Source organism: Ruditapes philippinarum, unplaced genomic scaffold, assembly GCF_026571515.1.
Source record: "Ruditapes philippinarum isolate M1 unplaced genomic scaffold, ASM2657151v2 ctg3083_1_1_1_1, whole genome shotgun sequence".
In the NCBI taxonomy this organism is placed as follows: Eukaryota; Metazoa; Mollusca; class Bivalvia; order Venerida; family Veneridae; genus Ruditapes; species Ruditapes philippinarum.
This window is the reverse complement of record NW_026866180.1, coordinates 241,860-269,843: the sequence shown is the minus strand read 5'-3', so window position 1 is coordinate 269,843 and position 27,984 is coordinate 241,860. Positions and strand designations below refer to the sequence as shown.

Here is a 27,984-nt window from a genome sequence, read left to right as displayed (position 1 = left end):
CGTGAGAAATCGTAGTGAAATGGGCTATATCATAATTTTTTAGTTAATAAATGAACATGATAATGATTTGTCTCCCTTTGGTATAAAAGTCATGTTAAAATCTATCAAACCTTCGTTATCGCATGATAACGAAGGTTTTATTTTATTTTTTTGTGATAAAAAATCAAGTTATACTTTGTGTATATACATTAAACATAACCCAGCAAACACCCGACGTTGACCCAACGTTGGATCAACGTTGAATTTTGGTCGCGACGTCGGTGACCTTCATACAACGTCAAATCGACGTTGAATCCCCGACGTCTAACAGACGTTTCATTTTGACGTCGAATCGACGTCGGGTTTTGGTCGGTAATCTGACAATAGGTGAATTTAATTTATGAAACCAATATATATATAAATGAAAGCATAAACAGCGAGAATTTTAAGTTTAAGTTTAGAAAGGGAACATAATATATTTATTTTCTCCATCAAAACAACAGTATCACGTGGGTGGCTAACGTACGATATTCGATAGGTGGCGCTCTGTTAACGGATAGTCGCAGATCAGTATAAAATATATTTGCTCTATTTTCGTTTAAATAATATCTTATCTCCTCGAATTAGTCTAAGAAGTGTTTATATAATTTACAATGAAGCTGTTATCATTTTTGAGGGGCTTCATTTTATAGTGGTAAATAATTTAGTAAATTCGAATTTGCGACTTATCGGATTTGAAATTCAATTGTATTGGCGGACAAAAAAACGTCGGGTTGACAGACAAAGTTGTATATTCCAAACAAAAGAAAAAGGTAGGCAAACATTATATATTGTTTTTCAATGCTAATTTACCCCATGTTTGCATGGATTCGATGGTTATTTGATCATTGAAATGTTTGACTGGTAAAACTTAATGTAACGTGATTTCGCGAGATAAATAATTTTGTTTCCACGTATATAAGAACACTTTATCATTTGCTATATAACAGTCTGTATAATCGGATCATTTTTCCCACACTATATCGCCATGCCAAATAAATGCACGATCAATGGTAGGAAATATCCTAGCAATTGAAATCAATAAAAAGTTAAATGCAGTACGTAAGACTCTTATTATTCAAATGCTGGTAAATAAAAATTCCTCTTATTTCTTATCAACATGAATTTCCCTTATATGAGGGGCCAGTCATTTACACATGTATCAGATGCAGTTTGATTTTGATATCTGTGTAGTTGTTAAACTACTCGTTGTTAATTGAAGTACTTTACCCATACTGTTAGCATACCATGTGTTTCTTATATTATGATAATGATTCATGGCATTTGATACATGTAAATGATACGACTTTGGTAAGATATATCTGAAAGCACATTGTATTTGACTAGCTATCTTTTTATTAATGTAATCAAACAACATATTATCAATCAGAAAACACATTATCATAGTTATAAATCAATAAAAGTAATAGTTTGTTAATTAGCCTGCTTATCAACAAGTTGTATGCTCGTATCATAAAACGTTTTTACACTAAGCCAGTCTGTCCTATATACACTTAGCAGACCAGATCATGCTGGGCAGAGATAATATCTATAAAAATGACAGTAACATGTGAATTTCTTTGATGTTGTATGAGCATTTGTACAAAGTACATTGAATATAAAAAAATAACAATATCAATTTTTGCGGGAGTAGAATTAATTTCATTTTGGTATTTGTTATATCAGTTTTTCATGCGCTTATGAGTTAACTAAGATTAATAGTAATTGGATTTTGCCTATTGTATTAGACAAACATCCTTCCACCACATGGTTAAATTCTAAAACGATTACATTGTATATTTCGTCTTTCAGATTGTGAAAATTATGATAATTCAACATGTGTCAAAAGTTCAGGAGGAGGATGAAAATATTTAGAGGAAAAGAAAAATGAAAACCTACCAAGATTTTGTGACAGGTATATTTCAAAATATTATAGAAAATACAGTGATCTTATTACCCTTGATTTTATAATGAAATTCACGAAGCCATTTTTATCAAAATTAATAGATATATACAGTAGGTACACGAAACTACATGGTTTAAACTAAATTAAAAATAATAAGTATCTTTTTAAGTAGTTGGAGAGTTTTGTTAGAATTTCGTTTAATTATAATATGTATAAGTGATTTATTTCTTGCACTTGTAACTGATTTTTTTTTTAATTTCAGAAAGTGTGATGAGATCTCAGGTTGGAGACGGTAATGATACGCTTATAGTATGCCCCAGATCGACATAGTGTAGGAGGACGAAAGAAGCTAGAATACTAATGAAGATACATGAACATTGCTATTTATAGTTATAACAAAATATTCAGAATATTGTTCCATTTAACATTCAGATCTAGATTCAGTTATAAAATACAAAGACAAATATACAATCAGTGAGTTGGATAGATGATTGAAAAATCCCAAACTCAGAGTGATCAGTTCAGTGGTGATATAATAAAAAACACATGAATGGATGTTTGCTATATAAAATGTCAGTGTTAATATTCAAGAAAGATTTTGTTTATCTTATTTCTAAAACATGCTTAATTAATACATGAAGCGTTATTAAAGTACATACCATCAAGTTCAATAGTTTCATAAAATATTATGTAAATCTTGCATTTGTTATAGTACCACATTTCTTGTTTTGTACTTGTGATTCCGAGTATAAAATAAATTGCTAAAATCATAAGAATGCTTATTTATTAACCCTATTAAAGAGCTTCAAAATGAAAAAAATCATATTCCAAAAGTTTTGAATGAGGTTAAATCATGGTCAGAAAATTTGGTCAGATAAGGTTGGCATATGGTCAGATAATGGTCAGAAAAGGTTGGATTATGGTCAGAAAAAGGTTGAATTATGTCCAAATAATGGTCAGAAAAGGTTGGATTATGGTCAGATAATAGTCAGAAAAGGTTGGATTATGGTCAGAAAAGGTTGGATAAAGGTCATTATATGACGTTGTATAGACGTCGGTTTCTGACGTCTAAAAAACTTTCAAATCCAACCTTCTGCCAACGTTTACCCAACGTCAGGGTCTAACGTCAGTACAACGTTGGTACAACGTCTTTTGTTTGCTGGGAAGTTTCTAAAACATTTATAACAGACATATCAAACGGGCATTATAACAGCCTTTTTAAATTGCTCTGCAATATATTTTAGAATAAAACATTATAAAATATGTTTAGAATCTAAGTATTCATGTTGCTCAAGTGAAAATTTTAATCGTTTACATCATATCCGTTTTCTTTCTTTACAATTTCCAATGTTATTGCAAAGAATTATATTATAAGTGATGTTTTGTTGTACATAAATATAGCCTTAGTGTCCCTTTCCATATTAATCTTAGGATAACGAAGGTTTCACGAACATAACGAAGGTTTTAATTTCTTTGCAGGTAAATATCTTAATATGGGAAAGAGTAAAGCAGAAATCCAAAGGGTCTATCGCCAGCGCCTTAAAGAGAAAAACAATGAAGAATACCTGAGGCGGGAACGTGAGAGAATGCGCCGTAACTATGTACCTTCATCTGAGCTCTCAGACAGAGACAAGAAAAGAAGAAACGAGCAAAATAGAGCTAAATTAAGAAGGTTTTACCAACGCAAGCGTGAAGAGCGACAACGGCAGGTGGCACCACAAGAACAAGACACAAGTGGGTATGATAGTGCTCCAAATGACAGTTCAGAAAGAGGTCGTCTAAGAGTACGAATCCCATTTCAAAACAATAGGAGAAAGGGTGCACTTATTAGGTCGAAACGAGAATTGTCAGAGGCCACCTCACGCATTAGACTTCTTGAACAAGAAAGATCCAAGCTTCTGAAAAGATACAAATCTACTCAAAGATCATTGCAGCGGATGAAGAACAAAAGTAAAAATCAAGTCAAGAATTAACACCACGAAAGCAGACAGAACAAGAAATGCAGATGGCAAACTTATCTAACAGTCAGAAGCAAAAAATTAGAAAGTCACTGTTGCTAGGAAATGTCATTGTCAGAGAGGTCAAACGTACAAAAGAACAAACGCCGATAGGAACTATGAAAGCTGTACATAGAGTCATCTCCGGAAAGATAGCCAAGAAATATAAATGTATAAAAATTTACTGTCATTAAAGACTGACCTCTGTCGACATAAACTTGGAAAAAGCTAAAGTAAGCTCCACCAAGTAGCAAGATCATCGAGAAAGAGCACACTCGGGAGATATCAGGAGAGAGTAATAGAGTTTTTTAAAAGAGAAGACAATAGTAAGCTTCAACCGGGAAAGAAAGATGTGAAGAAAAGTGAAAGTGGTGAAAAGAAACAATTATATATTCTTTCTGATTACCTATCAAATTTGTACAAAAAGTTTCAATCAGAAAATCCTGATGTTGATATATCTTTCACTTCATTTAGTCGATGCAGGCCAAATTATATTTTGTTAACCTCATTTTCAAGCCGCAGTTCATGCTTATGTACGAAACACCAGAATGCTGCTTTGTCGGTAAAGCTGCTTAGAAAGGAGGGTATAGATGTATCAGCAAACCCAGAAAGAGCAATTGAAAACTTTCCAACTAAAGATGACCTTGAGAAATCGCTGCCTGCGTCAATTGTATGGAGTCAGTGGAACAGAATTGAAATAGAAGAGAAAGGCAAGAAAAAGATGGTAACCAGAGTAACCGAAACAAAAGTCAACAGAGAGCAGTTTTTCGTCAAATTAGAACAACAAATGAAAGATTTTGAATCTCACGTGAAAAGGGTTGCAAAACAGTATGAAGAGATAAAGATGCTTAAGCAGAACTTGCCAAAACACGAGATGCTGTTGCAGCTGGACTTCGCAGAAAATTATAGTTGTAGATCTCTAGAAGAAGTCCAGAGTGCATACTTCAATCAAACAAGTGTTACTCTCCACCCAGTTGTTGCATATTTTCGAGACCAAGATGAAAAACTTCAACATCAAAGCATAATTATCGTGTCCGATGAGATGGGACACAAAGCATCAACTGTAATAGCTTTTATCGATGAGTTGCAGCCCATTCTTAAAGAAATAGATGCCAGTATTTCAACTATACACTATTGGAGTGATTCACCAACCAGTCAGTACCGCAACAAACATATATTTGATCTTCTATCTTACCATGAACAGCGGTATGGTACCAAGGCTAGATGGAACTATTTTGAAGCCGGTCACGGCAAAGGGCCGTGTGATGGTTTAGGTGGGTCTTGCAAGAGACTAGCCGACAAAGCTATGAGAAGTGGCAAAGCTATTATCCAAGACGTAAATGATTTCTACAAATGGGGTATCAACTCAAGTATGAAAAATGTCCAATTTAGATTTGTTTCTTCTGAAAAGTGCAGAGAAACAGAAATACGAATTCAGAGTAATCCAGTCAAAGCTGTCAAAGGGACTATGAGGATTCATGCAGTGATTGGCCAAGGAGAGTCTCGAATCAAAGTCAGGGAGGTTAGTTTGGGATGATGAATTCACTAGGACCCAAATAGCGGCCAATAATAGCAGAGTAAATACAGTTTGTGCTCAAGAGGAGAAAAATAATGAAGATGAAAATGCCGAAAATAACAGACATGATGAAGCTAGAAATGCAGAAGTAGAAAAGTGCACACTAGATATGGTGGAAATGAAATATGGAAATGGAGTGTATGTTGCTTCTGTATATGAAAATAAGTGGTTTATTGGCGTAATAGTTGATAAGGATGAAGAAGAGTATGAAGTTAAATTTATGGAAACCAAGAAGCAGTTCTTTCATGGCCTAGAAATGAGGATATTGTTTGGCAGAAACCTTGTGAAATATTAACAAAAGTAGATGCACCAGAAGCTACAGGAAAATCAAAAAGAATGTTCAAAATTAGTGAATATGATAGAGATCGTATTTTGAGTCTTTATGCATTGTATTACTGAAAAGCAGTGATGCCACTAAACCTTCGTTATCAACAAGACTGTTTGTGTTAAATTTGTCATTTAGTTTAACATATCATGATATATTTTGTAGCCATGTCACACAAATATGTTTAAACGTGATTGACGATGTCTATTAGAACAACCAGAAACTTATCTATGAACCTAAAATGATGTATTACGTTATTTTCTGATTCTAAGGAAACCTTCGTTACCATTAGTGTTTAATCGTTTGTCTTGATGAGGTGATCCTATTGCATATCTAGATTATAAGATTGTGTTTAATGGTTATAAATGAAAGGGTAATAATCTAAGAAAAACTTTGTTGGACTATATCAGTTCACTATTCTGACTTTTAATGTTTATTTTCATGAATGGCTACCATTCAATCAGTGAATTTATGAAATACTATAGACAATGCTATGACTTAATATTCATTATATACATTTCTGTATAAATCATTTCTGTATCTGTTCATTCTTGTGTTGAAAATTAAATAGATCTTCGATCAGATTTAAAACATTTTTGTATTTTCATAAATCAAAACCTTCGTTATTTTTTGGTGAATTATTAATGATTGGCCACGTATGTTAGATATATGTGGACTTTGCGAAAATTTGGTTCTTTTTTTTTTCTACATTGAATTAAAAAGTTGCATTTGTGTTTATATGCGATGACTTCAACTAACATATCCGGTACTGTATACATAATTTGTAGCATATATATGATTTTATTTATTTATTTATGTTGTAACCAATTTATAATGCGAACATATCATTATAAAATAGAATTATTTTCTTCCTTCTTGGTCAATTCGTTTAGTACTTTTAAAAAAATAAGTATTGCTATATTATACTTTTACGATAATGTTAAGTTTAGCAATGTTTTCAAAAATATTATATCAAATAAGTGTACATTATACATCATAGGGCTCTAATAACGGAGGTTTATACGTAATAAATTTAGTCTTCAGCCACCTGTGTTTGAGAGATCATTACACGAAAACTGCGAGAGTGTTGTATACAAAACTTTCAGATATTGTCATAGGGTGGTAAATGAATGTCTTAAGACAACTATTGACTAAATCGGGAAAGGTCGAATTTTTAAATATATTTTTTACCCCATGGACCTACTTGTTGAAAATCGGTGTATATGGCAGAAGTTTTGCGCGTGCGCTCAAGGACGTCATGTTTCGACAATACACACTATCAGGTGAAAATGTTTTCAAATGAACACTTTTTGTACCTGCTTCAAAACTAATATTAACACTTAGATTACATCTGCGTAATTTGATATCTGTTTTTAAAGAATGCAAGTATAAATTTAGTGTTTAACGACAAATACGAGGGGGAACTATATACTCGCATGCCACAGGATAATAAATGAGTGTACATAGATTCACTACTAAATTTATTAAACGAGTTGTATATAATTACTTTTATTGTATAAGACTCATGGATTTAAAAAAAATAAGTTGTGAATCTCCTCGAATATAATATTCTGTTAATCACATACCTCAAAAAGAACTCTTTATTGTACAGTGAAAATAATCATTTTTGTAACTGACACACCTTTTACAAGTAAGTGCTACTGATTCATTTCCAACGGGTTTCATGTTTGTACTATCCTTAGTTTTCTTTAGGATGCCAGGCTGCTCGGCTGCTATTTTCACAAAATTCAAAATGTCGGAATGAAAAAAAGTTCAATATCTTAGAAATAAAGATCACGATATTGAAAAAAGCGTGAAATGGTCCCAGTAAGTGCTGCCGATTCATTTCCGACCAGTTTCATGATTGTACTATATCCTTTGTTAAATTTAGACTGCCAGGCTGCTAGGCTGCTAAGTTCACAAATTTCAAAGCGCCAGAATGCAAAAAAAAAAGCTCAACATCTTGTAAAATAAAGATCGCAATATTGAAAAAAGGCGTGGAATGATCTAAGTAAGTGCTACCTATTCATTTCCGACCAGTTTCTTGTTCGTACTATCCATAGTTTCCCTTAGACTGCTAGGCTGTTAGTCTGCCAACTTCACGAACATATAACTTGACGTTTTGCTATAATTGTGTTCAATTGAATATTTTCCTATGAAAAAAAGTTAATAACCACGTGACCAACAGAAATTTCTATAAATATCGTCCAGATTGTATCGGTAACGTTAAAGAGTGGGGTAGTCTTTTTATAATTAAGGTCGTTTTTATATTGTATGTATCATAAACACTTTTCATTATCAATTATTGATCAATCATCATTATAATATTCAATCTTTTGAATTATATTACCAATTCAATTCAATTTGACAGCGATTTAATGAGCATAATGCCACTTTAACAAAGGAGAGAGCAATTTTCACTGAGCCTTTGAATCCGAAAAAATAAACAAATAAATTTAAAAGTTACATGGGCTTCGTAAGATAAATATTTTGTTACCAAAAAATATTGTCAGTGTTTGTAAATCATGTGATATTTTTCTAAGTTAGTTGGAAAACAAAAGAGAAACTCAGTCGTGACAAACCTATATTTCGGCAATGGATTCGAAATATAAACAATAGAGACTTGCGTAGATAAAATCAAAATTTGCCTTTAAAAAGAACGATAGACAAATCCTAAAAATCTGGAAGTTGTTGTTTTGTTTTTGTTTTTTTTTTCATTTTATTTTACAAAAATGAGATTTTGTATTATTCAACCTCGTTTTGATATTTCACAACAGGCAAAACTTCATATCCATAGACTAAAGTTGGTCAGCGGGATTTTGAGGTCTTTTTTTTTTGCTTAATTTCTAAATCAATATATGACAGGCTATTTACTATTTATTGTACAATCAACTTCGCTTTGAATGTATCTTTGACGCCATGTTAAAAGCATTAGTAGCGAACAAAGAAGGCGAAAAAGATATGGAAAAACAGAGACGTCTATCAAACCCATGTTTAAGACCGTATATATAATTTATTGTAAAGTAACGCCCGACGAAATAACTATGCAATAAGTATTTCATGCAATAATAAAAAGACTACTCAGTTAGACTTTTGCTTTTATTTCTGATATCTGAGTTTTTCAAATGAAAAACATCAATTAATATACAAATTTGAAAATTAACACCAATATATAAAACATCTATTACTGGATATTATTTTATAGATATAAATGTATAAATAATTTATATTCAGCCAATCAAATTGCACTGAAATTCACATTATTGTACTAGATCGAAATCAATGATATATAAAAATAGATATATTTATGTATGTTCATGGATAAAACATGCCTTAGATTCGTATTTAAAAAAACGTGATCTATAAATGTATTATAGGTTTAATTAATGAGGGTCAACACGCCCTTTCAGGCATTTAGCTATAACATACAAACCCGGTCATGATTGCCACTATCCATGCCCATTAAGATAGGTGACCTATAAATTTTGAATACAGTTATTTGACTTCAAATCACTTGCCCCTCACCGCTGTGGGTTCGAATCCCGACAGGGACTTTGGATTCTTTCGTGTGAGGAACCTATCCAGCTAGCTTACGGAACGTCGGTGGTTCTACTCAGGTGCCCGTTCGTGCCTGAAATAATGCAAGGAAGGGCACCTGAGGTCTTCCTTTACCAGTAAAGCTGGAACGTCGCGATATGACCTATACTGTGTCGATGTGACGTAAAACCCAAAACAAACAAACAAACAAAATTTGACTTATTCACTGAATGACACTTAAAATGTACTTAAGTCGACTTTTTATGTATGCATAGGACTAATGAGACCATTATATATAAAGGTGGTTTTGCCAAAATGAATTATCATATACAGGATAATTTACAGAAGTCTTTTAGTTGTTATAACACTGAATGTTCGTAACGTAAATTTTCATTGGTCACTCTTGGCCTTAATATTATCAATACCACTGTAGATATACAGAGTATTTCCATTTCCGGGCACTACATATATAATGATTAACAACAATTGTTCGTATTCTGAAATTCAGATACTGGTTTGGACATTTTTCATGATTACAATCATTTTCCTTCTTTCGTTCTTTCTTTCTTTCTTTCTTTTTACACATTTTTAACTACATGTTCTTAGTACACACTCGTGCCTTTTGAATTTCAAACTGTCAAACATATCTGTTTTTTTCTCATCTTACTCCTGGTTATTTTTCAGCAATTTTTTATGTTTTCACAGTTATTATAGATAATTTTGAATCACCGAATAATAATGCAACAGGCAATACAATTTTGTTACCCTCATCCATTGGTTAGTATGGTAATTAAACATTTTGTCTATAGAACGTTTTTAAGTACATGATTAATTGTGTTTCCAAAGTCTTTCGCACTTGGTCTCATCTCGGGATTAAAGGACCATCCCCTTTTCAAAACATCTAGTATCAAATCTGGTGGACGTTTAGGTGAACTCAGTGAGGGCCTCCAGCCGTCAGTTTTTGCAATATGATATTTCAGCTCGTCCATTGCATTGCCGTTGATACCGTAGGCGAAACATTTAGTCGCTATCTCGTCTGCTATGTCTTTTCCAAACCACATTTCCCAGAACATGATTGAGAAACTGTAGATATCCAGCTTGTTTGTTTGGGCCCTATCTGAGAGGAGGACTTCAGGAGCCATATACGCTGGAGAACCCCTTTCAGTCTGCGACAGCATTTTTGTAACTTTGGTCACGCCAACATCTGTAATCTTGATGACATTATCGTCTGTTACCTGCAATTTATTTATAACACATGTCTTTAGACTGAAAACTGCCATGTCTGTACTGTGAAAGGGACTTCACTGAGGTTTTATGACAGTAAGTAATGATAGGTCTGGAAATAATTTTTCGAAATTTATGTTCCATTTTGTGCGGATCTAGACTAAACACTTGTGTGCAAAATTTGAAATCATTTGCTCACTCCGTTTTTCCAGAAAAGTTATTCTCATTGTAAAAAAAGGACTAAAAACTGAAAAGGGTTGCTATGCTTTTCACTCAAATCCTGCTAAGAACAGCAAAAAATACATTTTTTAATTCAATTTTAACCGCGACAATTTAATACATATATCAGTTATTAAGATGCCTTAACGATATAAAAGATATTTAAAAATACTTATGTAGAAATAATAATTCACAGAAGCCATACCCCATTAATAACCAATCACTTGATGTCCATCTATACACACAACTTTCTAAAATGGTAAAATAAAAAGCACAGATATTTACCAGCACATTTTCTAGTTTCATGTCCCTATGTGTGTATCCTTTTTCATGAATGTATTCTAGGCCAAGACAGATTTGGTGGGCATGGTCGAGCACAAACTTCGCTGCATCAGCATAACGAGGATGATCGTTCCCAAGACAACCAGGTATCTTCCGCTCATTTCTTTCACTCCCTTTTAGAAAAAGAGATATGGAAATGTTAAATATGAGGGGGAAATTGTTTTTTTAAAGATAACAATGACACTGTGAATGTAACATGGCGACTTTCCAGATATACTGATGTAGAGAGGCCGCATGTACCTCTAAGTGCATTTGTTTCAGGCATGAGCTGACACCATAATCGAACCACCGACCTTTCGTAAACTACTGCAATAGGTTTCTTATCTGGACTTAAATGATATATATCTAGTACAGTTAAACCGGATGGTAGCCGAGGGTTATGAGATGTGTTATTTTTTTATTTTATCATTCATCGTTGATTTTTATCAGGGGAGTGAACAGGATCATTACGTTTTCTGAGGTTATATATAGATTACTCGCCCCTGGGGAATATTACAAAAAATATTGACATGGTGATATTCATTTGATAGATATGATAGATCGAAATATCACCATGTGAAGTCACACAAGGCTATAGTACTTGAGGTATAATGATATTAAATGATTTGAGAATACTCGTTTAGCTGAGAGTTTAGGACTCCTTCCAGTAAATATAATTCGATTTATCTTTCCTTCAGAAACATTTCAACATCTACTAACTTGAGCCTAAAGTTGAGAGAGAAAGTTATTCTGGGCCTGATAATATTACAATAATACAGATACTTGTATGTGTCAACCTTAATTACACGGGGAAAGAAAATAAATTCTAAAAAAATAATACCAGTATAGATCTGTTTGAGGGTTGTCCGACATAACTCTAGGACCATTATCCAGTGTAGACCCTTTGATGTTTTCTCATACGAGGCACCGTAATATCTGACAACATTATCATGCCTAAGATCCCTGAAAAACATATTTTCCAAAACCAGTATTATGAATGCATGTTCTCTCCTTCTTTTGTCCGACGCTCTGCTGTGTCGGTGGGTTTGGTTTACTGGAGTTAGTCAGGGCTGCGTTCATTGAATGCCACACTTCCATGTTGATCTTTGTTCCGATATAGTATTAATATCACTATTTGTTTATTAAAGAATATATAATGCTTTATCTAGCCTTTGTCGATATTTAAATTATGCAACCATGAACATTTCATTCTAGGTGATATAATATATCTTAACATTGTAGGGATCTGTTGTCATTTTGCAAGCGCCTTGTGTAAAGGAGCACGTCGTTTGCTTATATTTTAGTTGATGTATTTTTGTAGATATTTCATATATACATGGATGTTTATATACAGGAGATATTTTGTCAGATAGAGATTCTGTCATTTGAATGTTAACATTTCACCTGTATAGTGTTTATTTACGTAAACAAAGATCAACAAAGAAGGATGGTATTCAATGAACGCATACCCCCGATGAAACCCATCAACACAGGACCGTCGGCAAAAAAGCAATGTTCAATTAATTTTAATATCATTGATAATACGCCAGTTTCTTAGTTTGCCTTAGGATAAAGGAATTGTAATAAATGTAGTTGGCACAAGAATGTGTTGAATGTTTCAGGCACATGTTTAATATATAATAATAGTTCATGTTTTTTCATATAACTCTACAAATAGAGATGTCTACAGCGAAAGTATTATGCATTCTCCCACAGTAATCGTATTAAAATCAATGACCCAGAAATATCACAAATATATCAACACTGCCTTGAAGTTGTTTCTGGCAAACTTTTTACAACTGCCACATAGATCTCCAAGCCTATTGTTGTGAGTATAAAAATCGGGGAAATTATGCCGAATTACGTCCTCGTTATATTCTGAAAACATTTATATATTTATATCATTCATATCATGCAATGTAAACGAAGAAAATTAATCATGAGAATACATAGAAAAGGGCACCTCAATGTCCTGTCTTCACTCAGAATTTCTGTAACATTTGATTCGTTGACTTCATCAGTGGTTACCTGAAAAAAAAGTTCACTTTAATGGAAGTAAAAACATCTATGATATTACATTTCGCATGATTGTTTAAATCCTAATACCGGTATATTACAATATATTCCATAAAATGATATATGTTAACAAAATTGAAATTCTTAATTAATTCAATATATAGACTAAGAAGCTTATCCTTTTCATTATCACAAATACCAATGTGATATCCAAATATATTATAAAGGTTTTATTCAATGTTATTTTTCAATACTTTATTGTTGGAACAAGAATGACTAACATTAAGAAAACAATACTTGTCTAAGTGCAGTTATAGTGAGTTCATTTGAACCTGAAGCGTAGCCAATGTGAATGTAGCTGGCAATGCTTTTGTGGTCACCGTCTAAGAAGCATTTGCCTATGTAGGCTGTTGGTTCGAATCCCGTCATGAATGTTGGATATTTTCTTGTGATGAAGCTATCCAGCTAGCGTAGGGAAGGCATATACAGACTCAATCAAACCGAGTCTGCAATTTTCATGTAATTTTGCTGTTTTTAATGCTTCCGAGAGATTACTTTTTCCAGATTTTTAACAAAGGTGCCGCCTAGTTTTAGAAATTATGCACGTAGTTGTAACTGATGCCTTTCTCCACCAGTAATACTGTCAAGTCGTTATATGATCTTTCAAGTGTCGATATGACTTTATCAAACAAAACAATCATACTGTACAGCTGTAATTTGCTTTATACATTTGCAGAAACATCAAAAACTTTACTTCGTTATTGTCTAAATTGATAACAATTACCTTCAATGCAACTAGTCTATCTTTTTTCTTCAATTTGGATTTGTATACTTCGGCATATGCTCCGCTACCAAGTTCCTTTTTATCTTTCCATTCTAACTCGGACAGATCGTAGTCAAACTTCATTATGTTATTGATGTAGAATATATCTAGTTTTCCAAGAAGGTCGCAACATTCATTCACTAATTCTGGGAGTTTCTTCTTCAATCGTTCGTCTTCTTCAATACTGGTCCTTAATGTCTCTATAAGCTGCTGGTCAGCCTAAGTACGGAAATTTTTCAAAAACTTTCTTCTCATTTATCATTAATTAATTTAATGTAATTTAATGCAGCAACCGTTAATTTCATTAAATGAATTTTTATTTAGATTTGTTAAAAAAATCGATTTAAATTTTATGCATTCTCACATTATTAATCATTTATGTTTTAGACATTATATCAATAATTGTCATTCTATAATAAAATATTTTATTTATTTATCTTTTTTATCAATCTTGAACCCTTCTATTGTATACTAAAATGTTTTATTTATATGCTACACGCTTTTTTTGAAATATATAATGTTGATACAAGTATCATGTGTATTTGAAACTATAATATGTAATGTTTGTCGTGCATTGCTTTGATATTATGAATATGTATTGCTAATCCCCTATTTTGACATTGTATTTATATTGTTTTGTTACAGGAGCGTATCTTTCCATGTTTCCATGACAATATTAAACCCATTGAAAATCTGTCGGCCCATGTTGTCAATTATTTCCCCGAATGAGTGGTCCGGTGACATATGCATACTAAACCATGTTGATTTCTTACATTTACAGACGCACCAAATATGTATAAAGCTAGTCAATAGAATTAAACTGTTTGAAAACAAGAATTAATGGGGACGGTTTTGGAACAAACTTGAGTAGTTTACTCAGACAGTTTATGCAACAGATAGTAAATACATAATGTAACTACATCTTCATAGCATCCTGTTCTCACGTGAAGAAATACAAAAAAAAATTAAGCCAGCCGATGATATATAAACATGTAAATACGCAAACACATTTTCATGATTCTCTCTACTCACCTTAAGAAATCCAGGAATTCTTTTCGCAGCTTCATCAATGTCTTTAAAGTAACGGTCAAAGAATTTTCTCAGTTTCCCGCTGAATTCTTTGTGTGACAGTATTGTATTTATATATAGCTGAGTCGCCTCTGACATTTTTAGAGCCTGTGTTGTGTCATTAAAGTTTATCCTGAAACATAGAAGGTGATTGGATCTTTAGCAAACATATCTGTTTTATTCCCCCAATCTGTCAGCCCGCTAAGATGAATAGGGAAAGCATTAGATTAATAATGCAAGGGTCGCTGGCGTGCGAGGCGTACTTTAACTTTTGACTAATACACATGTAGTCATTTGTCTACAACTTTTGCTTCTGATTAGAAGTCTATCACTTGGTGAGAAAATGAACATTATTGGGTAGTTGTTTATTCCGCTTAGGCAGATCGACCAACATCGGCGTGAAACACACACAGAAAAGCGACCAAAACAAAAGTTTTATTTCTCATTGAAAACTGAAATTTTGTAAATGTACTATTGGCATATCATTTGGTATCATCAAAGGTATAGTAATGATTTAAAGTTTTTCAAGCTTGAAAAAATAATAAAAATATAATTATTACTTGAATATATCTCGAACTTTTCTCTTGTCTGTGTTAAGCATTCCCATACAGCTGACCGCGCCACCTATCGTTGAGTATGTTTTCTCTACTTTTTTCGCTTTTCTAAAGAAGAAGGTTTTCGGACGTTCTACACGCATCATTTGCTTCATGTTGTCTTTATGGCTATTCATCAAATATTCTAGATCATGCAAAAACATTTACACACACTATTACAACTATTCATGTTATTTTTCACAAAGTGGTATTATTGTTTGTATTTACTCTGATAGTAAGCTATTAAGTCTTTCACTATTTTTCTGAAAAAAAAAGAAACAACCCCAAACATTTCTAATATTTAATGTTAATTTTAAATATGCTTGTATATAAAACACAGAAAACTAGGATAATTATAAAACAAATTTTAAAGAAAAAAAAAGAAGTTTCCAAACGCATTAGAAGTACATGTATAATCCGAGCTAGTATTGCCTCAATAACAAGATAAGATACCTTCAAGTTCTTTCACTTGATCGTCCATCAGTCCGAGCTCTTTCCTGAACACTAATATGATTTCATTATCTATCAAGTGTAGAAGGCCTTTCTGTTTTTGCCAGACATCAAGTTCTCGCGAAATTCGATCTGATATTTTCACAGCTGCAGCATCTGCAGTGTTCTTCCATTTCTTGTCCGGTTTCAGACGTTGTTCCTTGCCTTCCCAATTACTTAATCTGTGTAAAAAATGAAAATAGTTCATGCTTTTATTATTGTATTCCCTTTATTAACAAACACAACTTTCTATTCAAAAATGGGACATATAATATTTTAAGTATAAACAATTGTTTAGAAAACCAAAAGGCATAATATGTGTGGTTAAAAGGCAATGTCTACTTAAACGAGTGCTAGACGATCATTTAGCATCAAATCACACTTCTACTTAAAATCAAAATGTTAGCAACAAAACGACACACAAATAATGTTATATAAATTACAGTTGACTCTCAATAAGTCAAAATCGCTTTACTCAAAATTCCGCGTTAGTCGAAGAATTTCTAAAGTCCCGTCAAATTTCCTTCTTTATCTTTGTATTTTAATTCCGCTCAGGTCAAATTTTGACTTACTGAGACTCCTGTTTAGTCGAAAAGAAAATTTGGTCCCGACAATTAAAGTCCATCATATTTTCATCTCAATTAGTCGAAGTGTGAAAACAGCCGACTGATCAAAGGTCGGCGACATCAAGTTGAGATGTTGTCACTCGTGATTCACACGTATCATATCAAATCAACAGAAATATTTTTATCTATAATATAAAAATCCAAACATTGAGTGTTTAAAATATTCCTGAATTGCCACAAATTGTACAACATCTATGTCAGTACATTTCTATTTTGGGGATTTTACCATTTTTACAGCTACTGAAATATAAAGTAGGATTGTTAAAAGTTTACCTGCCAATAAACGTTTTGTCTTCTAGAATATTTTGGACTTCTGTTATTATTCTCTTAATTTCATATTCAACCCTGAAACGGAGGCGGCTGATGCATTCGTCAGTGTTTTTCTGAAAATTGTAAAACGTTGAGCCTATTTTGCACATTAACTTTGTGTGCATTATCTATTAATTTCAGAATATATGACACAATATTATAAAAATTATAATAAAAATGTAAGACACAAGAATAACTATACATATAACCAGCAAATTACGAACACTAAAACATAAAAACACGATTACTTCTTGATAATCACTCCTGTTCTGTAAATGCTTTATCATTTTGAAATTTCTGTGCGTTTGTTCGTTTTTTATGCTATTTTGTTACTTTCGGGATATGTGTTGTTTTCAGTTAAACATAAACAATGAAATAGAAACAGAAACCAAAATGGAACAGACAAAAATAGATAGGTTACCTGTAAATCGGTCACGTGTTTGTGAACTTTTTCATATTGTCTGTCTAGCTCCTCACGTGTCATCGCTTGCTGTACTCTTGTCACACGCAGGAGGTACGAGGACCTTGCCAGGAATGTAGAAAGCCACCTGTGTTATATAATAATAATTCATAGCTTATTGTATGTATTTAAACTTTGTACAATCACTGCATGAACTTTGAAACGCTTAGTATAAAACCTTTCTTCCATTCTGCCTTAAGCATTTATGTAAAAGTATGACTTCATTTGATTGTACTGGTGACATGTAGGCACAATGGGCCGGATGTCTTTAATTGTCCTTATGTGTTATGTTATTGTCATATACTCAAATACGCGTCACAGTTATAAATTGTTATTATAAGAAATTATATCTATAATTAATGAATACAGAGATCAACGAGAAACCGCAATGTTCGCTGAAAGCAGCCCCGAAAATATTAAGTCATACCAGGCTATCGGGAAGGCACCCTTTTGATATTGCGGTGAATACATCTTACAATTAATTTTATACAATGTATATGTCCTTTATACTCGTATACATGCAACTTATCAAAAGAATAGCATAAACACAATAGATATTTACCAATAGTGAGAAATCATTCCCTGTCTAAGACTGTTAGGAACAAGGTGAACAACTTTGTTCATTAAATGTGTGTGTTCCTGCAGCTTTCTTTTGTATTTCAGATGAAACTCCGATGCCTAAAATAGCAATAAACCTTGCTTCTATATCACCTGAGATAAAATGATGTGAAAATAACTGCTAATTGATATCCGTTAAAGAAAAAGATAGAACCATTCAACATAAACAGTTATCTGGTACCATGACAAACCATGTGTACTCTGACCTATCATTATAATCATAATGAATGGGAAAAATAATCACAATGAATCTCTCTTTCAAACAATAACATTGAATCTATGGTTCCAACGTTTCAACTCAATACTTCTATTCTTGGTGGTTACAAAAGTGTGATAAATTGTCTTCCATTTTAACATCACGGTCAAAATTTATACCTAATAGGTCTTAATTACCTAAATCCAACTTAAGTTTGGAAGTGTGCATTGTGCTTGAGCAAAATCATAATGGTGTTTAGCTCTAAATTTACTTTTTTCTTAGTATTTTTCTTAGTATCGTCTAGTATAATATTACATGTTCAGGTATTAGTTAAGATTCTCAAAAAATAATCCACTATAACAAAGAAGGCACACGGGGAATCCTTGATATCATGGCCAAATAAAAATGTTGTATGGCTGTAGTTGTTAATAATTCATGCTACTATGTACGCCCACTAGGATGTATAACATCAAAATATGATTTGAAATTAATAACGTTAAGTGAAGGAGCAGTTACAGATGCATTTTATACGTTAGTGTTCAAGGAACATACAATGAGACATTTTAGTGTAATTCAATAACAAAATATGAAAAACAAGACCAAAAAGGAAGAGCATACCCCGATTGATTAAAGAATGTGTGTTTAAAGAACTATGAAACATTTCGGTAAATACTCGTACCTTCTTCACAGACATATAATGTATCTGCGTTTTTCGTATCCCTGGATACACCTGATTTAGCTTGTAGAAGATATCTTGTTGTACCTCAACGCGGTCTTCTTCCGGTACATATTCCCATTTATTGCCGATGAATAAAGAAGCTTCTGGGCTGAAATCTTCGCTTTCGTTGACCACAGTTTTAAGCAAATGACCAAGCTAAAATCGAAACATTCATGGTTATTTATGAATCAAAAGGACTGCACCCATTCCACTAGCAAAGGCTACATCCTAAGTAAGTCAAAATTTAACAAATGTGCTAATACATGTTTCTATGATATATAATTGGCTGATGTATATTCTATTGGTTTTGTCAAATTAAATAAAAATTGCTTAGATACTAAGTATCAATATAAACGTCAAAATGAATACAGGTACGACACACATTAAATTGTAGACAGAACTTCAATATTATGATTGATACTAGAAGAATGGCTACATGGTATCACTGATAAACATAAAATGAACAATTGGCTATATGTTTCAACAAAAGACAAGAATAAAGATCAACAAACCCTGCTTTGTTGAACTCCTCCAGCAGTATTCGTGTTGATGACGTAAATAAAGCCGAACGCTCTCGAGAGATATGTCTGTAATCTTTGATCCACATTACTGCCACCTTCTATACCTGGGGTGTCTACAACCACCACGCCTTTCTAAAATCACATGTAATAAAAAGAAGGAAACAGTATATAAAAAACCATTTTAATTCCAGCGAGAAACTTTAAATTCTTTCAATTTACGAGTTAATTTCGGAAGGTTTCTTATAAGATCTGTTACGGTTCTTGCTCATTCCTGGAATAATGCAAGAAGGTGTTACCCTAAAATCTAAGCTTACAAGACGGCATACGACCTGAACAGTAACGATGTGACCAAAAAAGTTGCAATGTGAATGATATTAATATAGTTAAATGCGGAAATCAAATTTCGATAGTAATCCAACAGGGTCATTAAATGTCATGTTACACTGATAATGTTTGTATTGGCCACTGGCGGTCATGAAAAGGCCGGACATGCAGCATTAATTTTACTGTATTGGGCGTTCGTTAAGGTTTTTTTTTATCTATTTTAATATGAATGCTTTTCTTGATTGGTATTTACATTAAAATCATTTTGATTAGACGAGCTACTAAGTCAATTCACATTCTTAATATTTATGATGAATTTTGGAAGATATACATGTACTTTCTTGCACGTTTGCAATGGTTGGAATAATGTAAGGATTATTGAGTATAGCATATACATACACTGAGTGTTTTGAATGGGTAAGACACTTCACATCGCTCATAAGGGTTGTCTTCTGATTGATCACACTCCGCCACGCAGTCTTTGAACTGTTTAATTCCATCCTGACTCTCTGAAACATACGTATAAATATATGCATCTATGTAGTATGTTAACTTGAGCATTTTCACATTTTATTTGTTCCTTAATTGCCAGTCTTATAAATAGAACTTTGAGAAACTGACGGTCAAAGAGCTTTAACTACTAATAAATACAAAAGATGATGTACACGAACAAATGCCGGTAAAGTTCTTTTCATGCAGGAATGGTTAATCATTGTTTAGCACTTATCTTAGCATGTGTAGAATAACAACATCGAACCAATCGGTATTGTTGTGCGAATTTATCTATTTATTATACAGAATATCATTCCTATCATTTCTTCATTTTTACAATCTCTGCTTGCGTGATTTATGCAACATAAAGACCATACATGCATTTGGAAATCATGTGTATGGCATATATTCCAATTCAAAGCGGTCGGTTTGGAAAAGTTTATTTTGCGTTCGTACGAAACACTTGATTAAAAAAAAGATTCTGGTACCAAAGTATGTTATAGGACACATATATGGGACTAATCTTCTCTTATCTGTATGGAAATGAATTAATAAAGTGATATTTTTTATGTCTTTTAAGACACTTTGTGATATATGTGAATCATACTTAGGCTGATCAATTTTGGAGGAATTCTGACTTTTTTCCCATTGTCTGATATCTTTGGTTTGCAGTAGAAAACAGCTTCTTCGTTATCACTGCTTCGTATTTCAAGAATAGTGTTGGTACACTTGAGTGAATCGACTGGGAAGATCTGTGTCTCTAGAATCAAGTTCAGAAGACTTGTTTTGCCGGCACCAACCTCTCCAGCTATAACTATCGTACATTCGCCCGACTTTAACGAGTCTTTTCTTTCAGTCAAATTTGTGCGCACGCCTTAATTGATGGACATTGAAAAAATATTGATGTATTAAAAACAATTGAATGAACCAGTGTTAATATGTTTTACGTTATCAACAATACTACCTATAGGTTTGCTAGCACACTAAAATAAATAATAGCCTTAATGTGAAGTTATTCTTATCTTAATGTAAATCGTGAGCAAACAAGTTTAATACAAAATGTTACCGGTAGGTTAGATTTCATATTTATACTTTGGAATAAAAAAAATAAGAACATATCGGTACAGTTCAATTTCATAGAAAGAGTACGTCAATCTCTTTACATTTAAACAGATTATATATATTATATATACTATACGACACATATGTATGTAATTATTAATTGCTGTTTTATAACGGTCAACCTTTTGAAATATATAGATAATTAAGGGAAAATTGGCAGTGGAAAAAAATGAGGTCGATGTAAATGATTTAATGTACAATTAAACATTTTAAGTTGAAAGTGCTGATATTTTGAATTAAGAAACATCAATAGTTAAGTTCATACGGTAATGTGGAACCTTCAATGTAACTTTTTCTTTTCATTCCATAAAAAGATGCGTATAATTCCAAATAACGCATATAAATATACTACAGGAAAGTAAAGTGGAAGTGAAGGAACATTTTGAATTTTGACAAATTTTGAAAGTTGGCTGTTGTTAAGAAAGTACCCGGTAGTTGACCTAGTCCTACCTATTCTCGAAGTAAAGGAAAGAACTTGTATGAAATTTTGATTTACCATGGTGGGATTCTTCTAGGTTGGATTGTATTTTTCTTGTAAAATTCTCATACAGTTTCTCCGCTTTCTTATACTTTTCGTAAAGAGATTTTCGTGTCTTCTTGTGTTCTTGGAATGCGCTTGCAAGATCAACCGACTCTGTCTATAGAAAGCATAAGATAATTTGATGCAAAATCATATGCATCTTGTACAACCTCATGTCAAAGAAATTAAAGACAAGCAGATGTAGTCTGTGTATGGTAAAGTTTGTGCCTCTCTCATGTAGTTACTCTGTAAATACTGTTTAACTTCGATCATTGAAGTGTGACTATGTCATGTCAATAAACGAGATTTACGTAATTTATCCAATTATTGACAAGTCTGGGGTAATTCGGATTTTTTATGTTTTCACGGTGCAATAATTTGTCGCGCGTCATTTTATCATGCTCTTATTTGTAATATTTTAATTACTTGATTAAACTTGCGCAATAATTCGGTTAACAACACCTAACAACTATCAAATTTCAACTCAATTGATATGTTATTAGCGTCTTCATATTTTACTTTGATATTTTATATTTTGATATAGATATTCCATTAGCGTATTTTAGTAAGAACTTCATAACTCATTCACAATGATTTATAATGATCTTAGTTTTTAATAAATGGAGGGTAAACATAAATTTTATTGAGCATTTTATTTTATTTTTATAACTTTATTATTTATGTTGATACATTATCAGATAAAGATGTGATTTCACTTCTCATTGCCAGATTTAATACAGTTTCCTTAATCGTGACTTGAATTTCATTAAATTCTTAAATGGAAAAATATCACGTTTACATAACACGTGTTTTCGTCTGTCATGCATACTGTTGAAAACTTGAAATTGATACTTGTTTAACGCGACGTTAATTGTTATGTTTGTAACCCAATATTTCTGATGGGCAGACTAAAGTGTCGCAAATGATTGAACATACATGTACTTTAAATTACATAATAGATTTACATTCAGGCATGTCTTCACAGAGCATACATTGAGAAATAAATCTTTAATAAATAAATAAAAGAAAATAATTGATTGAAACTTAATAATATGAAACACTGTACATATTTGACCGATTTCTGTTTGTTCTTTTCCAAAAAAGTAACTTTACATCAAACAGTTATAGGAATAAATTTCATCTCAACATATTTAAGATACCCGGGTACTTAATGTACTAATTCTAACAAAACCATAGCCACGACAATTTCTTAATGAATCGCTAGGTTGCTTAGAAAATGTCTTTTCTTTATATTAGATATCAAAAATGGTGACAACAAAACGAGTCTAAAAACGTCCACGACGAATCGAGAATCAAACCGTCTGCACTCTGAATCGTGGTTCCGTATAATCGCGAGAAATGGTTTCATTCCGGGGAAATAGGGCTCCTTGTAAATGTTGCAAGGGGTATGTGTTTTTTGTCTTGTCATTCTGGGAAGAAAGACAAGTATCTGTCCTACAGTTCAAATGGTTTCCAAGTCATACAAGTATATCTGCAATCGTGTAATAATTATACAAGATATTTGTAACAGTCTTGTATAATATAGATGATGTTGAAATATTATTGAGACGCATGTACGACAATCTCTTCCTATTGGATAGTGTAACTGGGTCATTATAACGAACCAGGATATGTGTACTCTTCAGAAAACAATCGTTGTTAAATGAGACAATACACTATATATATCTTACTTTATATATGTAATTTGTAGATATCTTATGTTTTTTTGTAACATATAGCTTTATAGTGGTAAGATAAGGGTAGATGGTCCTATGTGCTTCAGAAGATATAGAATATTTATATTCAAGTATAAAGTTTCATTAAAGTAAGTATAAAAGTTTCATTAAAAGTAAAGTATAAAGTTCACATTATATTAGTATATTATTATTTTGTAGTTGATTTTATCATTTTTAGTTTGCTATGTTTTTGGTGGTTTACGAAGATCCCTAGATCATATTTAAATTTATAGTATAATAATATAAATTTTATGGTACTATATTATACTTTGCTTCAAAATGAAGGAATAAATCTCCCTTTGTATCAATTGATGTATATTGCATTTTGATTTTTGTCAAATGCGTTATTCTTATTGTCGAGTTCCGGTCATTTTAAATCGCACATGGTCTTATTATTAATATTATATAATAATAACTAATAACATGACGAAAGATACAAACAAGCAATACCGTGCCACTATTTGTTCCTTCTTGCCGGTCTATCCAGAATTTAATAAGTCTGTCATGCATGCCATCTGCCCCTGTCAAACCTGATAAATCCACATCCCAATCTTTCGCTAGAATCCTCATCTGTTGCATCTTTAATTGCAGTATATCCTCTTCGCATTGAACGCGAGGAACTTGGCGTACATTGTTATGATGATGATGTCCATCTTTGTCAGCCATATCTGCCGTTTTCGTTTAGTCAACGCAGGTATTGTTCTAGAGTCATAAAATACAAGAAGAGGGAGATAACGTATTGTTTCGAGAGAGAAAAACAAGTATATTTTAAAAATAATCATACACTTATTTGACTTTTATCCTTTATCCTAGAGAACATATTACATACGTCATTACCTTAAATTTCTAAAATTCAAAATTGTCATGAAAATAATTATCAAATAATTTAGCACAAACTTAGAGTAAATCTTTCCCAAGAGTAGGTATATTCTTGAATAATAGTAATTGCAAGAAAGGAGAAATACATTATCATGCTTGTGTCACCGTATTTGTGTGGTAAGTGGCTGGCGATGTAACGCAAATGACTTGAATTTTGATAAATATCTTGATAAATTAAAGAAAGAATATGAACATGAGATAAAGCGAGTAAGGCATAAAATTATGAAATAGAGAAAATAAGAATCCCGAAAGAAAGCCTAACACGGCAAAATTGAAAATGTTGCAGACTCTGTTTGATCGAGCAGGTTCATGGACGGTACTGTCAAGTGCAAACTACGTCCACGCCCCCCCCCCCCCCCTAGCACCGGGTTAAGCAGAATTCAACATGAATCGTTGGTCAATGTGGTAATTCCTGTATATAACGCTTTTATGTTATAATCAACATTGCCTTGTAAATTATTTCCAAAATGAGAATATCTTTACCTCACCTGATCCTAACTCGTACAGCAATACTTTACTTTAATATCGTCACGCTTTGAATGTTTTGTCAATCAAATGTTATATATATAACCGAAAATGTTAAAAAATTGCACACAAACTACGTGCAAGCAGCTTTAAATCAATACTACCTTTTTTCTTTTATTCCATAAAGATAAAAAAATCCAATTTAGGCACTAGTTAAAATATTCTGATTTATTTTGAATAAATCATATTATTTATTTCCTTAAATTCCAAAATATCAACTTTGAATAAGAAAAGTTTGAATTATTTCGTTTGCACTTCCTGATTTAAAATTTTACACAGTAGTTGATACGGGCTTTTTTATTGGATAATGCTATACAAAAAGAACGCACAAAACAATACTCTAAATGTCGTCTGTCAGTGCTTATTGATTTCACGGCGTCGTATAGAATTTCATAAGTGTACTTTAATAGCCTTAATAAGAAAGAAAATACGATACAATGCATTATGTTGCAATCTGTTTAGCTATTTGAAAACATTAAGATAACAAATATTATTTCAAAACTTATATTCAAATAAAGAAAACTTATAATTTCAAATAATCAAATAATAAGGAAATATACTTCGCATCAGATATATTTATGAGATGTAAAGTGCAACGATTTGCACAATGGGACAATGTTAACCAACAGTTATGTAATAAAATATTTGACAATATGATCCCCCTTCTCGTGTATCATTTATGCTCAAGCTGTACTTACACTGTATAAACATTTAATAAAAAATGTATAACCTAGATTTTTGTTACGGATTTCCATATACATGCTCGTTTTGTGAAGTATTTTGGAAAAAGAAAAAAATTATGCGCACGTGTAAATAAGGTTAACTTATTTGACTAAATGTAAATTTTGTATATTTGGACATATCTATTGTACAAAGTATGACAATTTTTTCTATATTTACGACGTCTAGTCGTAATTCATTCATGCTTGCATGCGCATGCGTGGATACGAAGTTTGATGCGTAGGTATACACAATGATTTTATGAATGAACAATTTCTTTTCATAAGTTTTGAATATTTCTTTCAAATGACAATGCATGGTTTTTCAATTTTCAAAACCTTTTACATGTAACAACCTTGCAAAATATTTTAATGATGAGTTATCTAAATGTAACAATACTCTAGAATGAGGAACTACTTTTTATTCTGAGTGGATGTTGTTCAGCTTTTGTTTTTAACTTAACGAATGTTAACGAATGACATATGAAACATTTGAGGTACTGCGATACTGTTTTGTTCATGTGTATATAAACTGAAATTTCACGCAGTCGTATATAAATCAACAGTATAAATTAGAGATGATATTACAACAAATTTTCCTAAGTTACAATTCTAGTCGTCATGTTGTCTGATTTATGTTACTTTACCTTAAGTTGGAGTCAAAGGTTTGAGTAGGGATGCCAATAATCAATAAGATATTGTGTTTTGAAAAGTACATGTTCCTAAATATAAAGTACACCAAAAACGACAAAACTTTTATTGATATATTTTTTAAACCGTCGGTCTTCTAAGTTTTTAATCTGCTCAAACACAGAATTGTGATAATTTTATAAATTATATAACAATAAAGCATAAATGCAAAAAGTTTGAAATTCAAATCACTTTTCATTGATTTGTTCATGTAAATTGATCATATTTCAATATTACACTACTTATATTGAGCAAGTAACAGAACAAATTTGTAAAAACTTCATTAAAGCGCATGCAATTATAGGATATATTGGTCTATGGCTCAAAAGAGTCACATATTACTTGACATATACTTCTATCAGAGGATGATTAAAAATTCTAAATAATGATGTAAAGTCCTAAGCCGGTGCGAGGGGTGTGAATGATAGTGTCATTCATACATGATTAGACTCCATCAAACCGAATATCCACCAATTACTTTTTCTCCCATCTCCAATTCTTATCCCATTTGTTTGACCGTTTGAATGATAACTTGCAACAAATGAGTTCACAATTCTCAAATTTGGTTCTTATTCTAGATCAAACATTGTATATAAGAACGGGTAACACACAAAAGAGGAATGCATATATTGATTCAATGTGATTTATCTATAGAATAACACACCAACACGCAAACAAAACAATATAATTTTAACAGTGTAAAAACATAGTGTATAAATGATCATTGGGTACAAACAAAATATGTTAAAAACCTTTGGGTTGAGTATTTCATGTAAAACCACTTATTAATAAAACATAATACAAAACGAATGACAAATTATCAGCATTGAGTTATAATATGTCATAAATTGAAATTAGCCGTAAAATTGTAGCTTTCATCGCACATTTAGTCTATATCAACTTTTGCAACAACTATTATAAAACAGATCTTTAACAATGGAGTGATAGGTGTATTATAAAATGATTATATTGATGATTATAAACATTTGCTGTCCAGTTGACTTAAAGCTTGACTTAACTGTAGACTAAATGAAACAAAATGATATCTCCTTTGTTATTTCAAGCATTAAATAAAATAATAATAATAATAATAATATAATTATTGAAAAGATACATAAGAATTTGAGTTGTTATATAAACCAAATATAATTGATCAATTAACAGAATAGAATAAAACGAATCATAAGATTAGGGAAAAAGTAAATATTGGAAGTATAACTCTAAATAATCGATTCATTAGTCATATATATAATTCATAATTGAATTAATTATAATTTAGCAACGAATAATAATTACATTAGCGACTTTATGTCTGCATAACAACTTATATCTATACTAAAGGCATGCGCCTTAATTAGATTATTAAATTAAAATAGATAAATACAGAATCCCTAAAGAAAGCCCAACACGCCAAAAT

At 32.0% G+C, this 27,984-nt stretch overlaps 1 protein-coding gene and 1 long non-coding RNA gene across 3 annotated transcripts; one reads left to right on the top strand and one right to left on the bottom strand.

The window, feature by feature from the left end:
* Window positions 1-187: 187 nt before the first annotated feature.
* On the top strand, window positions 188-2,717 carry LOC132731589 (uncharacterized). Its single transcript, XR_009625910.1, has 3 exons — window positions 188-791; window positions 1,831-1,933; window positions 2,187-2,717. It is a non-coding gene; the product is annotated as an uncharacterized LOC132731589 (long non-coding RNA).
* A 7,355-nt stretch (window positions 2,718-10,072) lies between these two features.
* Window positions 10,073-25,452, bottom strand: LOC132731585 (uncharacterized). 2 transcript variants are annotated; one of them, XM_060717789.1, is made up of 18 exons: window positions 25,263-25,452; window positions 24,205-24,456; window positions 21,995-22,136; window positions 20,984-21,250; window positions 20,284-20,393; window positions 19,552-19,692; window positions 19,001-19,195; window positions 18,070-18,185; window positions 17,469-17,595; window positions 17,012-17,121; window positions 16,077-16,294; window positions 15,591-15,768; window positions 14,995-15,163; window positions 13,924-14,181; window positions 13,087-13,151; window positions 11,965-12,086; window positions 11,088-11,257; window positions 10,073-10,594 (listed from the first exon to the last, which is right to left on the bottom strand). In XM_060717789.1, exons 2-18 carry the CDS (start codon window positions 24,418-24,420, stop codon window positions 10,163-10,165), a joined length of 3,036 nt encoding a protein of 1,011 aa, XP_060573772.1. In that variant the 5' UTR covers window positions 24,421-24,456; window positions 25,263-25,452; the 3' UTR covers window positions 10,073-10,162. The 2 variants fall into 2 exon arrangements, with proteins under 2 accessions (XP_060573772.1, XP_060573773.1); XM_060717790.1 differs by lacking the exon at window positions 25,263-25,452 and adding an exon at window positions 25,117-25,250.
* Between the last annotated feature and the right edge of the window lie 2,532 nt (window positions 25,453-27,984).